Raw genomic sequence first — 15,701 nt, 5'->3', positions numbered from 1 at the left:
GAGAAAAAAGAGAAAAGTTTAATAAAATATTATTATTTTTTTAGCTTTTTGCTACCGTGCACAGCCATAAAAAGTTGTGCACTATAGCAAAAAACTAAAATTTTTTACCCATAATACCACTACTGCAGCATGCATTTTTGTGTTTTGGTGAAGCTAAAATAACTATATAGCTATTTAGCTTCACTGCTGCTAATGCTGGTTCAACTCTCGATGATCCAAAGTCCTTTTTCATAGGCGTTGCCAATTTCAGCCACCCAATGCCTATTTCAAAGCAGAAATACAAGCCTGCCCCTTACATCAACAAACACGTACTTATGTATAGCATAATTCCTGACTTCCATGTGTCACTTCTCTATGGACCTCTAATTGCTATAAATACTTCAGAAAGCAAGGCAGAATAACATTGAGATCAAGAAATTGAAAAAGTTGAAAACTTGGTTATATAACATTTTTTGAGCAAAGATGGCCAGCGCAAAGCAAAATTACAAATCAGGTCAAGCCCATGGACAGGGCCAGGTAGGAAAATTTTCCAAAGGGGATTAAATTATATTCTTTTAATTAACCATGTTTTTTTTTATGGGACTTTTATAATTTAACCATGTCAGCACTTAGCACCATATTTGAAGAGCATTAGTTTTAGGAGTTGTAAAACTCCCAATATGCAATTTTACACCATCAAACCACAAAATCAAAAGCATTACTTGGGATGTTATTTTTAAAAAAATTTGCAACCAAGCTACAACAATATTTTTCAACCAAGCAGTAGCAAGATGGTTTTTTTTTTTTAAATAATTTTTTATAGTCTCTCACATATTTTATATTATTTCTAATTCTTCTAATCTCTCTCTCTCTCTCTCTCTCTCTCTCTCTCATATTATTGTCTCTCACCTCTTTTTAAATATTTTTTTTATTGTCTCTCACCTCTTTTGGGTTATATTATTTTATTGTGTAGATATATTATTTTAATATAGGAAAATATAAACTAGGACGTTGGGTATTGGGTGTATTATAAAGTGGAATGATATAATAAATAAAGTAATTTTTTAAATGGTAAAATAGAACATTTTTTGCAATCTTGAATGCTAATGCTTGAAGATATTGATTATTGACTGTTCATTTTGCGTAAACATGTGTATACAGTATACATGTTATTTGTAATACAACATGGCAAATGTTAGAATAATGTGGGTAATATTTAATAAAAAAAATTGGATAAATGGGAGAAATTGTATAAAGTTGACCCTAAAGCTTATAAAATTAACAAAATACTGACATAAAGCTAAGTGGCTGACAAAATTCTGATATAGAGTGGTAAATTCTGACATAAAGTGGTGTGTTAACGGGCACTTTAAGATGCCCATTAACACAACCCATATAACAATAACTAACCATTTATTTTTGTGTTTGGGCAGGCCAAGACTGAAGAGTGGGTTCAGTCCACAAAGGACACAACCAATGCAACCAAAGACAGGACAGCTAGTGCAGCTCAATCTGTTAAAGACAGGACAGCCAGTGCAGCTCAATCAACTCAGGAGTTTGCCCAACATGGAAAGGATCAAAGTGCCGGCTTCCTCCAGCAGGTTCTCCCTCATTTTATTTTATTTTTCAAGGGATGTTACCAAATTCAACAATCTCTAGACAAATAAAAATCCTCTAATATATCTTCTTATAATAAAGTAATCAAAGTTAAAAGATGAAAAAAAAAAAAAAAAACTCAAATGCATGATTGCTTCAATTAATTGAGTATAAAGTGGATCATCAAAACTACGATAGAGTTTAGAAAATTTACATTCATTCGGAGTTTTATTAATAATATTTGCACTTCATAAACATATATGGGTTGGTTTGGGTTTTACTTGTTTTAGGTCTTGTAGGGTATCTGAGTTATTTCCTAACAAAGGAAAAAACAAAAACCCACACACATATGCTTACACTCAACTATGGACTTTTTTGCATCATATGTTATATCAGAATGAGAGATTTATAATTTATTAGACTTCTAGTTTTAGCTTATATATAGAAAAAAAATACATTTAAATGTTTATGTCTTGGATTTTAGGAGGATATTCACGGTGCAACATTGTTAATTTGTTCCTGTAACAGACTGGAGAACAGGTAAATAACATTGCTCAGAATGCTGTAGACAGTGTGAAGAACACGATTGGAATGGCTGAAAATAACGCTAAGAAATGAAAGAAAAGACTTATTTGTCTCTCATATTATGATGCTACATTAATGGATTTAGGCTCTTTTTTTGTTGGTTTTTTCACCTAGGTTTTTGCTCTTTCTGACTAACAAGGACAAGCAACATTGCCGTTGAAGTGAGATTTCTTTTAAGAAAACTCCTCTCGGTTGTAATAAAGACATTTGCTTTTCATTATTTTGATTTTTCCCTTTTCATTATAATATGAGATGTAATAAAGGCTTAACAATAATACATATGTAAAGCTGATTTGTTTCATCTTCTTCAATATCTTTATGCATCTTCTCAATATACATACATACATACATACATACATATATATATATATATATATCTTTATGCAAAATTTCCCATTTTTTGTTAATGTTTCTAAGGATGTATAGCCAATTTGCCATATAGAACCAATTTAAGTGGTATATTTCTGTTAGGTTTTCGACCCTTGTAAACTAGATTGTTTAACCTAATTAATTAACCAAGTGAATACTTAGGTTTATTATTCAGATCTAGGTTAAAACAATAAAGTCATATCATGTAAAGTAGCGAAAAATAAAGAACACAATGATATAATCACCCAGGAAAACTAAACCGGTAAAAAACCTAAGGAGAATTTAACCTAGCTATACTCAAGGTAAAAAGCAAATCTACTATAGAGAATTGAAGTTTACAATAAGACTTAGACCACTAACATCCTATTGATACCACATGTAGAACTTACTGATACGATCACGTGCAAGCTCCGAATCCACAGACTCGTCCTCTATTAGGCCTTTACACCAACACAAGCTCACCTGCTTGTGACTTTGAGACTCCATTCAAAGGTTTTGGATCTCCTTAAACGTTAATCTTGTATGCAGCAACTTCTACAACATTGGATCTTGAGATTCTTCAAGGAATAACACCAGTAGAAGACTTTAGAGAGCTTTTGGGTACAAAACTCTAGATCTACAAAAGAGGCACAAGATGCACTCAAATCTCTCTAAAAAACTCTGAAAAGCCCCTCTAGGGTTAGCTTATAATGTCCTTTAAATACTGGAAAAAACAGTTTGCGATTTGGGCTTCAAACGATCAAGTTATAGGTTTTTTACGTTTGTTGATTTTTTGCTGATATGCGACTTTCGATCGATTGAGTACCAATCGAACGAAACAGATTGTAACTCATTTTTTTTTTTTTTTTTCATCCTGAACTTGAGTTTTTTGTCTTGGACTTGAAAGTACACTATTCTAAACTAATGAGACTTACTTTTTGTCACGGTTTGCCAACATTACAAACTCAAAACCTAACAATTTTAATGTTTTATCTTCATCTTTGTTTAGAGAACTTATTTTCATTAATTTATTATGTTTAAAAAATAATTTTGGATAAAAGAAGGTTGTATTTAATAAGTAATGGTATGTTTGGTATGGTGTAATAACTCGTGTAATGGAATAAGTTTTTTGGTAAACCAGAGACTGTATTAATTTAAAGCAATAAAGTTTGGGCAGAGCTTCTTACGATACATGCTAATGGCATCAAAGTATGAAAGCATTACAATATTTGAAGGCGAACAAACAAAACTAGTAAAATCTTCTTGTTGATATGCCCCATTCTTAGCTAATATGTCTGCACATTGATTAGCTTCTTAGTAAAAGTAATTAACCTTCACCTTTGGAATTGATCCCAAAAGGTATCTGTAGTTCGACATAAGAAGAGTGCGAGCAGTGTTTATATAGTATTAGAAGGAGATTTATATATATATAAAAGTTTTAGGTATAAAAAGAAATTATTTCTCTTGACCCCCTTCTGACATGTTTCTTAAAAGGAAATAAAAAGCGAGAGTACCAACTTAAAAAGTAAACAAATATCTCTATTTCTCATCCAAGAATGCAAAAATATAGCTCTATTTCTCATCCAGGAAGGCAAAGATATCTATCTTGATTCTAATAAAAAAAAGAAAAAAAAAAAAGGGGGAGAAAATCCAAAATAAATCTTAAAGATTTTCCCTTGTGACAAGTTAAATTTAGATGTTTTAATATTATCATTTTAAGCCCTAAACTTTATAAATTAGGACAATCTAACTCCTCCATCTATATTTATTGAAAACTACTAATGGAGTAACCTATTTGATGGGAGAAAAATTTATATTATCCTTCATTACACCTAAATAGTACCATTTTGTCTTGGATGGTTTGTCATTTTCTACATATTAAAGAGGGTAAAACACAATACAAAAACAGGACAGAGTATGGATGAGAGAGAGAGATCTGATATGGTAGAGTGGGCAAAGTAGTTTCGTTTGTATATAATAGTTGCTAAAAAATGTTCTAATCATATTTGACATCTCTTTTAGTGGTTTGTAATAGAAATAGAGAAAGATTAAATTATCATGACTTATAAAGTATAAATTAAAAACGACCAAAAATTAAAAAGTAAGAATATAATTTGTCACAAGGAGGATAGGAGGACAACTATGAAATTTTTTTTTGAACTTAAAAAAATAAAGAAAGATATGAATAGCACAAAGACAAAACATCTTGATAAAAAATATTTGTTTTCTACCCTAAAATTTGTATGAAGTTTTTTTTTTTTTTTTAATCCTTAAATTATTTAAAATGGTACATTTTTTAATTTTCCTTCCATGCTCAAGTATTTTAACGTATCTATCTAAATAGGTGTCACTAATTTTAGTATTAGAGAGTTCGACGTGGACTATTACATTTGAAAAAAGGCCAAAAAGGAAGAATACATATGAGACGAGCAAGTAGCATGAAACTATTGGTCACAAGTAGATACAAAAGTTTATTATTATTATTTTTTAAATTTAAGGAAAAAAAAGAGAATTTTCAAGTTCTTTTTAAAATTCAAAGAAAAAATTGTGACATTTTGGAAAACAATATTGATAAAAGTTAATAAATGCTTTAAGAACATTTAAGAAACTTTTTAGAAATTTTTTATAAGGAAAGAAAAAATTTATTAATTTTTTTTTGACAAACTTTCATATTTTGTATCAAAAATTTTCTAAAATAATTTATTAATAATTGCCACTCATTAATAAAACCCAAGAATATTTTAGTTCGAAATATCTATTATTCTTTTTTTCAAAAAAAAAACGAATTCCCAAAACGCAGTGAAATTTGGCAGGACGCATAGCATGATCTTAAAGTATCTAGGACGACCGTTGGCCACGTGGCTCGTTGGCTCTACACTCTACTTCATTCTCAGAGCTTCCATTCTCACTTACGTGGACGTGCACAATAAGCCCATTTCCACATACACAACGCGTGTCCCCCCTCCCCCACCCCCTCCTTTCCCCCGCCTTTATTATACAAAATTACACAAACTGCCACTACCACACACTACCAAAACAATCACAACCTCACCCTCACTCTCTCATGGCCACGGCCACGGCCACGCACCTCCAATACCATCACTGCGTCTCTCCCAAGTTCCCTTATCTCCGAAACCCTAACCTCACTCCTCGATGCTCGTCTCTTCTTCCCAGGAAAGTTAGGGTTCTCACGTTCCGGGAAAAGTTCAGAGGCCGAGACCGAGTGTACTACTCCGTTTGTTGCTTCCGTAAAAACAATTCCGAAATCGAAACAATTTCGATTGACGAGAACGAGAATGAGCGGCCTCCGTTTGATCTTAATCTTGCCGTCGTTCTTGCCGGTTTCGCATTCGAAGCCTACACTAGCCCCCCTGTAAATGTTTTTCTTCTTTTCAAATTGTTTAAGAATTCATATATATATATATATTGTTTGAAACAAATAGAAATACGAAGAATAACTAACAAGAGTAAAGAATTACGAGATTGAAAATTTGAGTATTGGATATTGAATTTTGTTTTTTGAAAATTTATTATTTTAATTTTTCTTAATATGCTTCAAGAGATACGAGATTGAAAAAATGACTATTGGATTTTGAAAAAAATGTGTCAGTGCTAGGCGATCAGTAAAAAATTAAGTACAGAAGCATATTAAACGCTACACTAAAAATTCAACTTAACTAGGCCTTGTACTTTAATTGTATCTGAGTTATATAAAATTGCGCAAATTATTTATTTATTGGAATACAGATAACCTAATACAAGAGAAAAAAAAAGTTAAAAATTTACTTATTATTGGCTTTCTTGGGAAATTAGTCAGTAGAGAATTACTTAAAGAAGTTTTTGGTTTTGATCAATTCTGGTGCGATCTTATGTGTTGATTTTAATTTTTGTTCAGGAAAATGTTGGAAGGTGTGAAGTTGATGCTGCAGGTTGTAAGGCAGTGTATCTTTCGGAGTATGTGTTAATTTTCTGTATTAATAGTTAAAGGCTTAGTGTATCTGTTGTTATTATTAAAGGACCTGTTCCTTGATCATTTTACTTTGTAGACAATAACGCTTTGGTTGCTTCTTATTTAGGCAATTCAATAGACATGGGAATGCAATCTTGGAATCTTTGTTTTACTCGTACTTTCCATGCTTGGGAATGGGAATCATTATATTCTCACTTTTGTTCCGTGGGGTATAGATTAAATGCTTTGGAAATTAACATGATATAGATATTTCAAGGTTTGGTCATTTTATTATGTGTTGAAAGGGTCTAGAACAGTGAAGTTCCTTTGGGACAGTATTTGGGGTATCAAGGTGGCTTGGAAAGTAGCTTTTTTACATGGATAGTACCTTTGGGAGGGATGTAACTGATTCTGTATGTGAAAATGCAGTGGGGTAGTTGACCGTCTTATATATCATTGCTTAGTGGCAAGATATATTTGGTTATTTGTGTTTTCTTTAGTTAGTGTGTTTTGGATGATGCCAAAGAATGTGATTTAGATGGTTGAATGCTGGAAAGGAAGATTTGGTTGACATGAGAGCATATGAATATCAATTTGGAATGTTGTTCCCTTGTGCGTCTTATGGACAATATGCTGAGAGAGGGATGGTAAGATGTTTGAAGGTGTTGAATTTCCCCTGCATGTCATAAAGCAATTTTATTTTTAGATCCTTGTATGATTGGATGTCTGCCCTAGGCTGTCCCCTTTCCATGTTTTTTAGAACTTTTAGAATTTTTTTTGTTGGTTAGTTACACCTCACATGGTAGGTTTTGAACTCACGATCTCACCCTCCATTTATTCTTGTGGGAATAGGAAGTGCCATTTGAGCCAAACTTTTTTATGTTTTTTATGAGTCCATTTGAGTTGAAGTTATGGGATAGAATTTTTAGATGGTAATTTTTTAGGAGTAGCTTGATACACTTCCCTTGTATTTTTCTACTCATATCAATAGTATATCCTTATTATAAAAAAGCTTGATTAGTTGACCATAAACAGTTGTTCTTTACTTTTGTTGAGGTATGTTTATAAATTTTTGTCCATGTAGTAATTCGGGTTTAGTCATGAGCAAATATAAAATGGGCCATTTATGACTCATAGAAATTTGACTTTTATACATGCAGATCATTTGTACGTGAGATATATGATGGCCAATTGTTCATAAAGTTAAAAAAGGGTTTGGATTTACCTGCCATGGATCCTTGGGTGGGTTATCTTCTCTAATCTTTCTTGTATAGAGGGATAACTGTAAATTGTTACTCCCACAAGGCACGAGTATTGTTACTCATTTTTATCACCTACGTTTAATTCCATTTGTGCTTCCAGTTAGTTAAATATCACAGTAGTTGTATTTTCCTTTTGTTTTCTGTTTTAGTGTTACTGTTTCAACCTTTTGTGTGCTTTCCAGGGAACAAGTGATCCGTATGTGGTCATGCAGTTGGATGGACATGTTGTCAAAAGCAAGGTTAAATGGGGGTAAGTTATTTTAATTTCATAGAGCTTCTTGGAAAATTAGATGTAAAAAATTCTTTATGGATCATGGCGGTACCTTGCTTAAAAACTTTGGAAATGTTGATGAAGGAAGCAGGGACACAGATTTTTATTTATTTTTGATCGGTAAATAAAAAACTTTATTGAAAAAAAAAATAGTGGTACAGCAAAAACAGCTACCCTGGTACACAGGGAGTGTACAAAGGGAAACAAAGTGCCATACAAAACTACATAAATCTAGAAAATCCAGCAAAGAGGATATGCGAAGACCACTCAAAGCAGTTATCCACTCAAACAAAGATAAAATGAAAATGTGCTTCAACTCAGTGATAGACTGCTCCCCTTCAAAAGTTTGGTTGTTCCACTCCCTCCATATAGTCCACATAATACAATGCGGAATAGCACTCCAAATAGAAGCAGTTGTATGACACCAGACACCTCCATACCAACAAGCTAGCAACTCACCCACCTGTCTAGGCATAACCCAAGATACACCCAAAAAGCTGAACACAAACGACCACAAGTTATAGGCATATGAGCAATGAAGGAGTAGGTGATCCACCGATTCCCCATCACTCTTACACAAATGATATCTTAAGGACGAGGGATTTGATGGTGGGCAATAGGGGGAATGGATAAGAGGAGATATCGGAGATTGAAGATGAGTGAGAGAGATGAAGGTGTGCTAGGGATTGTGAAGATTTGTTCATTTTACAAGTTTATTGTTGACAAACTCTCCAAATTTGTGCCACTTATATCGGTTTTTGGTTAGGCCATGTGAGTTGGTGCTTGAGATTCAATTAAAATATTTTCTGTTTGTCATCTGGTGTTGTTTTATCTAAGTCTTTGGAAGGTGTGGCTGCGTATGTGAGGTTTGAGACCACAGTGATGCATGAGACACAAGGAGATTTTTATTTTAGTTTAGTATTGTTTACTTTTGCAGGACAATTGTATTTTTATTTTTTAGGTCCTATTATTAAAATAGGTTATCTGTATTTTAATTTTTGGAAGCAAACTATGCCAATCAGAATTAGGATTTAGTTTTCCTATATAAGCAAATTATTGTACTCCTTTTGCATATGATTTAGAGATGATTTTGATAAATAAAACGTTTTATTTTTATTTTTATTAATTTTATTTTAAATTTTTAGTTTTTGCCGACTCCAGTCAATCCTAATTTTTTTTTGATATGTCAGTCAATCCTAGGTGTTGACTCCTAGTGGTCTTCCTCACTTGGTGTTGACTCCTTGGTTCCTATCCTTTATTTTCTTCTTGTTTAATTTTTAATTGGATTGTTGTGTCAGTTTTGGTATCAGAGCAAATCCTGGTCCATTTGAAGCATCATTACAATCAATCTAGAACCAGAAGAAAAAAAAAAAATTTAACAAACAAAAAAAAAGGCCAATATATTTTCCACCACTAGAACTAACCTGTGAAAACTAGAAGATCTCAGCCTTCATCAAAGCCCAAAAAAACCCAAGTTGCCATCATCAATCTGCTGTGAATCCACCCACCACAAACCATCAATCAAAGCCAAAACTTCCCAAACACCCCAAAGTTCGTCAAAACAACCAGAAGACATTGCAAAACACAAAACCTTGCCTCCATGTCCGCCACTGGAAATCCACTAAGAAGCCGTCTCAAGCATCGCCACCTATCCACCTGCGATGCCAAGCCTCCACTGATTCGATCTTAGAGGTAACCCGATGGTCCCATCTGAGTTCCCTCCCCTAACCCACCTTCCTTTAACTTATCCTAGTTGATCAAAGACCTGTTCCATTCAAGACCATTGGCCCAACTTGAACCGGCATGTAGTAAACCGGTGTTTTGAGGATTTTGAAAGGACAGTAATCGATTTAAAACTTTTATTTTTTAGAATGCTATTAGATTGAATGTCTATCTTAGAAAGCCATTCTATTTTTTCGATTTTTGATTTGATGGATGATTGTAATTTGTGTTCTTGATTGTATTGATCCCTAGTTGTATACGTCATGTATACTTGGGTGACTCTTTTTTAATTTTGAATAAATTTTTTATTATTTATATAAAAAGGCCCATTATCCAAAATCTTAACCTGACCTAATTACAATGCACACACACACACACACACACACACATATATATTAAAAAATGGAAGCCCAGATGGGCCAGACCCCAATCCGTGAAGCACAACATGCACTTTCAGCAACAAATTAAGCAGTCTAGGCTCTTGAATTTTTGTCTTCTAGTGAACAATGGTAACCTCATAGATACTTTATTTTGATGGTCGTAAAGACCAAAGACGTCCATGGGATTTCGTCGATTGGTTAAATGAGATGGAGCAATTCTTTTTGTGAATAAGTTTTGCAGATAGCAAGAAGGTCAGGTTTGCAAAATTGAAGTTAATAGGTGGAGTAAAAATTTTCTTGGAGAACCTTGAACGTCTCCACTTTATAAAGCATAAACCTGCGATTACTGGTTGGGAAGACATGAAAGAGAAACTACGAGATGAATATTTAGCACAATACTTTCATCCTAAATATTTTCCCGTCAGTATGGTAATTTTCAAGATTGAAGCAGTAGTTGTGAGGCAATGGAACAGCCAACCAATTGCACACCTTAAAGAAAATAGGATGAATGTCATACAATTTATTTTCCTCAGCCCACTCTTGAACAATCTACCTTTTACAGGGGAGATTCGGGGTGCCTCTACAGTCCCTTTCCCTTGGAAAGGCATTTGGTCAATTAAGGTTCCCAAGAGGGTTTCATTCTTTTTGTGGACAACAGCATTGGGAAAGATTCTTACTTTGGACAATCTCACTAAGACGGGTATGTCATTGGTGAGTTGGTGTTGTATGTGTCGAAGTAATGGGGAGGTGGATCACCTTTTAATTCATTGCGATGTTGCTTATGCTTTGTGGGGAGTTGCGTTTTAGATTTTTCGGATTCAGTGGGTTATGCTGGGGAATGTTTCTTCTTTGTTATTTAGCTAGAGAAATTGGTTTGATAAACATGGCTCGAATGTTTGGAATATGGTGCTGGCTTGTTTGATGTGGCTTGTATGGAAGGAGTGGTATAGACGTACTTTTGAAGACATGAAGAACTCCTTGGACTAGCTGAAAACTTTGTTTTCTAATACCATTTTTAATTGGTCCTGGTTTTGGGGTTTTACACAATGTTCTTCTATTTTAGAGTTTCAAGTTTCTCTTAGATTTTCCCTTTGAGACTTCAGTACTTTTTGACACTTTGTGTTCATCATCGTGAACATAGAGTATATTTGATTTTCAATAAAATTACATTACTTATTTATCAAAAAAAAAAAGTGTTATTTACTTTTGCAAGACAATTGTATTTTTATTTTTTAGGTCCTAGTAGTTTATCAGGCTATTAGTATTTTAATATTTGGAAGCAAGGTTATTTTTGTAATAAGAAAATTACGTTTTCCTACCCCAATTAGAATTATGATTTAGTTTTTCTATATAAGCAAACTATACTTATTTTGGAGATTATTTAGAGATGATTTTGATAAAGGAAAAGTTTCTTTTGATTTTTGGTTTAGTGCTGACTCCAGCCAATAGTAGGTGTTGACTTCTAGTGGTTTTCCTCACTTGGGGTTGACTCCAAGCAAGCCTAGATGCTGACTACAAGCAAGCCTAAGTGCAAACTCCTAGGTTCCGATTCTTTATTTTCCTATTATTTAATTTTTTTTTTTTTTTTTTTTGCCCAGTGCCATGAAGTGGATGTGGGCTTGTTATCCTTGGGCCTGTGAGGCCGAAGTGTTGTAGTCTTGAACTTTATTGTTTATTCCTAGTTAGCAATAATGTTAGCTTGGAAGCCAAAAGAATAAAATAATTAACTTTGCACGTATATGATCCCATTGTTTCGAAATTAGTTTTGATATTTTTATTTACTTTTTAACCTAAAATTAACATAAAATATATGTAAACTAATTAATTAACTTAAAATATATGTAAATTAATTAATTAATTTTCGTATCCTATCATAGAGAGAGAGAGAGAGAGAGAGAGAGAGAGAGAGAGAGAGAGAGAGAGAGTATTTTTTTTTTTTGTGCTATAAGTAATAAGATTTTATTGAGAAAGGCAGATACTTTATGTGCACGGTGTGTACACAAGATACTCCTAAATAATTCAAACACCAATCATTACATACAAAGAGAATCAATAAGGTTTATAATAGAATTCAAATCAGTAGTTTACATAACTACCATAATTCGTGGATGTAGAAAAGTTGGAAGTTTATGTTGGTTTTTTATTTTATGTACAATTACCTGATTATAGGACAAAAGAGCCGACATGGAATGAGGAATTTACCTTTAATATCAAGCAGCCTCCAACCAAACTTCTCCAGGTTTATATGCATTCTTTCTAATTTATAAATTTTATTTTCCAATATAAAGAGTGCTGTACATATTTGAAGTTGCACCATTTCATTCTTCTTTTTTCTTATATTTTCCATTTCTTTTTTAGCTGTTGTCTTGAATAAAAAAAAGGAGAGTATTAGAGGAATGAATCATATGTTGACACAATATAAGAACTGACAGTGCTCCTTTCTTTTAAGCTGTTGTCTGAAATAGCAAGATAGAATTATGGAAATGAATTGTACATTAACAAAATCTTCAAAGAAGATTGGCTTACTCATCTTTTGGCTGTTGTCTTAAAAATGGATAGTTGTTCAAGTCAAAAAACGATGACTAAATAATGGAAATGAATCATATAGGAAGTAACTCTGCAAATATATTCCTTATAAAAAGAGACAGTAACATCACAGTTATGAAATAATAGATTGTTTCAGCATTTCTTAATATGAGTAGCCTAATAATAGAACTTTTTTATACAATTCCTGTTTGTGCTTAATGAAAATATCCTATTCGTACCATCATCTTTAATTTGAGGTGATCAAGTCTTCTATTTGATGCCGTTAAATTATGTTGTTTAAAATCATGTATAACTTCAGAGGGATGCAAGGAATGTCTTTTGGTATTGATAGAGAGCTAATATTGTTTTAGTGGTACCATTGCATTGAATTGGTTGCAAGCGGAACGTAGGCACTTTTGGTGTGTGTTGACCATGCACTCTTACGTAATGTAATGTCTTATGCATGATAGAGGTGGTGTGGTGATTGACCTTAATGCTAATGGTTATCCCAAATGTTTAATGAATGAATGAAGCTATGATCGTAGCATAGGTAGCTAGGGGAATGTAGGATTGATAGCATCTACTGCAAAATGGGGAAACCAAATCAAGTGTGGATTGATTATATGGCCTTGTAGAATTTTAGAAGAAATGTATTGTACTCTTCTAGAAGAGTCTAGAATGTCCTAGTGGTGAGGTGTCATTGATGAGGTGTGTTCATCACTAGTTGTCATTATCAAGAATAATCTCTATTCCTTGGAACCAACTCTTGAACATATATGGAATATAGCGGCTGAGGACTAAATCAGATTTTCAGCTCCTCCTTTAATTCTCTTCTAAATACTCCTCTAACATGGTATCAGAGTAGGACTACCATTTTCTACTATCTTAGTTTTTCCCCCCTTCTTTTTTCCATGCTCTGTTTATCATTTTTATCGGGCTGTTTTGTTGATTGGCTCAGCTTGAGTTTCTAGTGGTTTAAAAAATGCTGGAGTGAAAACACCAAAGTGTAGGTGTCTTCAACGTTGTTGTTGCCATAGTATGTTGTATATTGTTCACAAAAAATGAATAAAGCTTAAATAGAGTAACCATTCCTGAAAAGTGTAGACTACTAATCCATAAAAGTATCTCCAGTTACCTTTTGAGTGTAGACTTATAATGCCTGTTAATACATCTTGATCTCCTATGTTACATAATATCAAGAATGGAGACTGTAATCATGGGGTGTGTGTAACTTACCAATCAAAAAAGAAAACTGGAATTGCAAAGTATGAGAGGCAGAAGGCTATAATTAAAATTTTGACAGCAATGGTATAAATTTTGATGCAGTTAATCTTATTCGGTAGCTCTGCCTCCTACACATTAATTGGGTGAAGAGAATCTCTATCTTGTCCCCCCCCCCCCCAAAAAAAAAGCCTGTTAGTAGCTGTATCTAATTAATAAAAATTCTGCAATTCTACATCTTGTAATTCTTGTTATTGTAGTAATAATGATGAATCACCTTATAAATACGTTAATCGCATGCACAGAAACAATATCAATGTGTTTTACGAATAGTGAATTATAGTTTAGACTTTGATGTGGTGAAAGAGTTATTTGTATAGTTGCTTAACAACTTTACCTCTCGTTTCTAACTTCTGGTGTTAAACTTTAGGTAGCAGCTTGGGATGCAAACCTTGTAACCCCACATAAGCGCATGGGTAACGCAGGCATTAGTCTGGATTGTCTCTGTGATGGTGAGAATCTAAAACAAATTGCATGGTGTTTGATGTTAGAATTAGTATAATAGCATGTTGCCCAACTGTCTTAACTAATTTAGATTGGGTTTGTGCATCCAAATATTTAGTGAATGTATTGTGTTCCTATTGCCCTGGGAACTTGGACCGTCAATAGATTTAATATATATCTATAATTTCTTTTTTCCTTTTTTTTTAGGGTTAAAATTTTACAGGAACTAAACTACTTGATTTCTCTAATGACAAGCTTACCAATGTTTAGCAGATTACTCGGATGCATGGCTGCAATTTTTTTTTTCAATACAATCTAATAACAAACATGTCATTTGCTAGGAAATTTGCATGAAGTAATGGTGGAGTTGGAAGGAATTGGTGGTGGTGGAAAAGTACAGCTAGAGGTAAGTTTCCATGGTACACAAGAAAATCAGCTGTAGGTGAAAATAACTGCTGAAAATGTTCTTATAAACCTAAAATGTTTAATAGTCCTGGAAATTTGGTTTGCTCCTGATTTAACCTGCATCAAGCTTGTTCACATCTTACAAGTTGTTTCAGTCATTGGATGATTGGAACTGGTAGAGGTGTTGTGGTGTGAGGTAGGTACAGTACCTGTAGCTTGCTTGGGTTTACCTTTGGGGTCATTGATTTAGGCACAAAGTGCGTGGAATGCTACTACTGTGAAGGTGGAGAAGAGATTAGCATGTTGGAAAATATTGAATTATTCAAAAGGTGGGAGACTAATGCTGATTTGAAGCACTTTGTCCAGCATCCCTACTTATTTTCTGTCTCTTAATGTTCCCATTTCAGTAGTGTTGGAATAATAGTTAAATAATTAAATTCACCAATCTCAAGTAGATTCTCAACAACTTAAGCTTTTGGGACAAGTAGTAATTTATTATGATATTAGAGAAGGTGGTCCTAAATCGAACCTTGTCTCCAATCAACCTCCCATTTAAAAAGTTAAAAATTCCATGTGTTGGGCCTCACTTATTAAGGGGAATGCAGGGCTAGCATGTGAGGAGGAGTGTTAGAATAATGGTTAATTGATTAAATTCTTCATTCCCAATAGCTTAATCTTCTAGGGAATGGGGTCTCCAGTAAGAGGTGAGAGGACACTATGGTATGAGTTTATGAAAGAGTAATTGGAGCAATGGGAAATATTTTCTTGGGTTTTTTGTTTCAAGACAGGATGTTGGTAGGGTTCTTTGTTTCAAGACAGGATGTTGGTAGGGTTCTTTGTTTCAAGACAGGATGTTGGTAGGGTTCAGTTTTGGCATGATATTGGGTGTTGTGATGCTGCATTGAAGAAAAAATTTCTGGACTAATTCTTAATCTCTATGAATAAGATGGTTT

General features: G+C 33.5%; 2 protein-coding genes across 4 annotated transcripts in view; both read left to right on the top strand.

Moving 5' to 3' along the window:
- Window positions 1-408: 408 nt before the first annotated feature.
- Window positions 409-2,439, top strand: LOC115950979 (late embryogenesis abundant protein 2-like). Its single transcript, XM_031068267.1, has 3 exons — window positions 409-516; window positions 1,413-1,580; window positions 2,104-2,439. Exons 1-3 carry the CDS (start codon window positions 463-465, stop codon window positions 2,191-2,193), a joined length of 312 nt encoding a protein of 103 aa, XP_030924127.1. The 5' UTR covers window positions 409-462; the 3' UTR covers window positions 2,194-2,439.
- A 3,035-nt stretch (window positions 2,440-5,474) lies between these two features.
- LOC115950977 overlaps window positions 5,475-15,701 on the top strand; it is a 32,186-nt gene continuing 21,959 nt past the window's right edge. For 2 of the 3 annotated variants that reach the window (XM_031068264.1, XM_031068263.1), the window contains exons 1-7: window positions 5,475-5,881; window positions 6,404-6,462; window positions 7,618-7,699; window positions 7,902-7,969; window positions 12,262-12,331; window positions 14,270-14,351; window positions 14,685-14,749. In XM_031068264.1, coding sequence (XP_030924124.1) covers window positions 5,573-5,881; window positions 6,404-6,462; window positions 7,618-7,699; window positions 7,902-7,969; window positions 12,262-12,331; window positions 14,270-14,351; window positions 14,685-14,749 — 735 coding nt within the window. In that variant the 5' untranslated portion in view covers window positions 5,475-5,572. Of the gene's footprint in view, window positions 5,882-6,403; window positions 6,463-7,617; window positions 7,700-7,901; window positions 7,970-12,261; window positions 12,332-14,269; window positions 14,352-14,684; window positions 14,750-15,701 lie in introns of those variants that run through there. The other variant, XM_031068265.1, reaches the window with a different exon arrangement.

This window comes from Quercus lobata, chromosome 6, assembly GCF_001633185.2.
Source record: "Quercus lobata isolate SW786 chromosome 6, ValleyOak3.0 Primary Assembly, whole genome shotgun sequence".
NCBI lineage: Eukaryota > Viridiplantae > Streptophyta > Magnoliopsida > Fagales > Fagaceae > Quercus > Quercus lobata.
This window is presented reverse-complemented; position numbering and strand designations above follow the sequence as displayed.

Bases quoted from the DNA above. Each gene is read 5' to 3' on its own strand.
- LOC115950979 (XM_031068267.1), top strand. From the start codon at position 463: ATGGCCAGCGCAAAGCAAAATTACAAATCAGGTCAAGCCCATGGACAG. The intron at 517-1,412 runs GTAGGAAAATTT...GTGTTTGGGCAG, and splicing joins AAGCCCATGGACAGGGCCAG to GCCAAGACTGAAGAGTGGGT. The intron at 1,581-2,103 runs GTTCTCCCTCAT...TTCCTGTAACAG, and splicing joins GTGCCGGCTTCCTCCAGCAG to ACTGGAGAACAGGTAAATAA.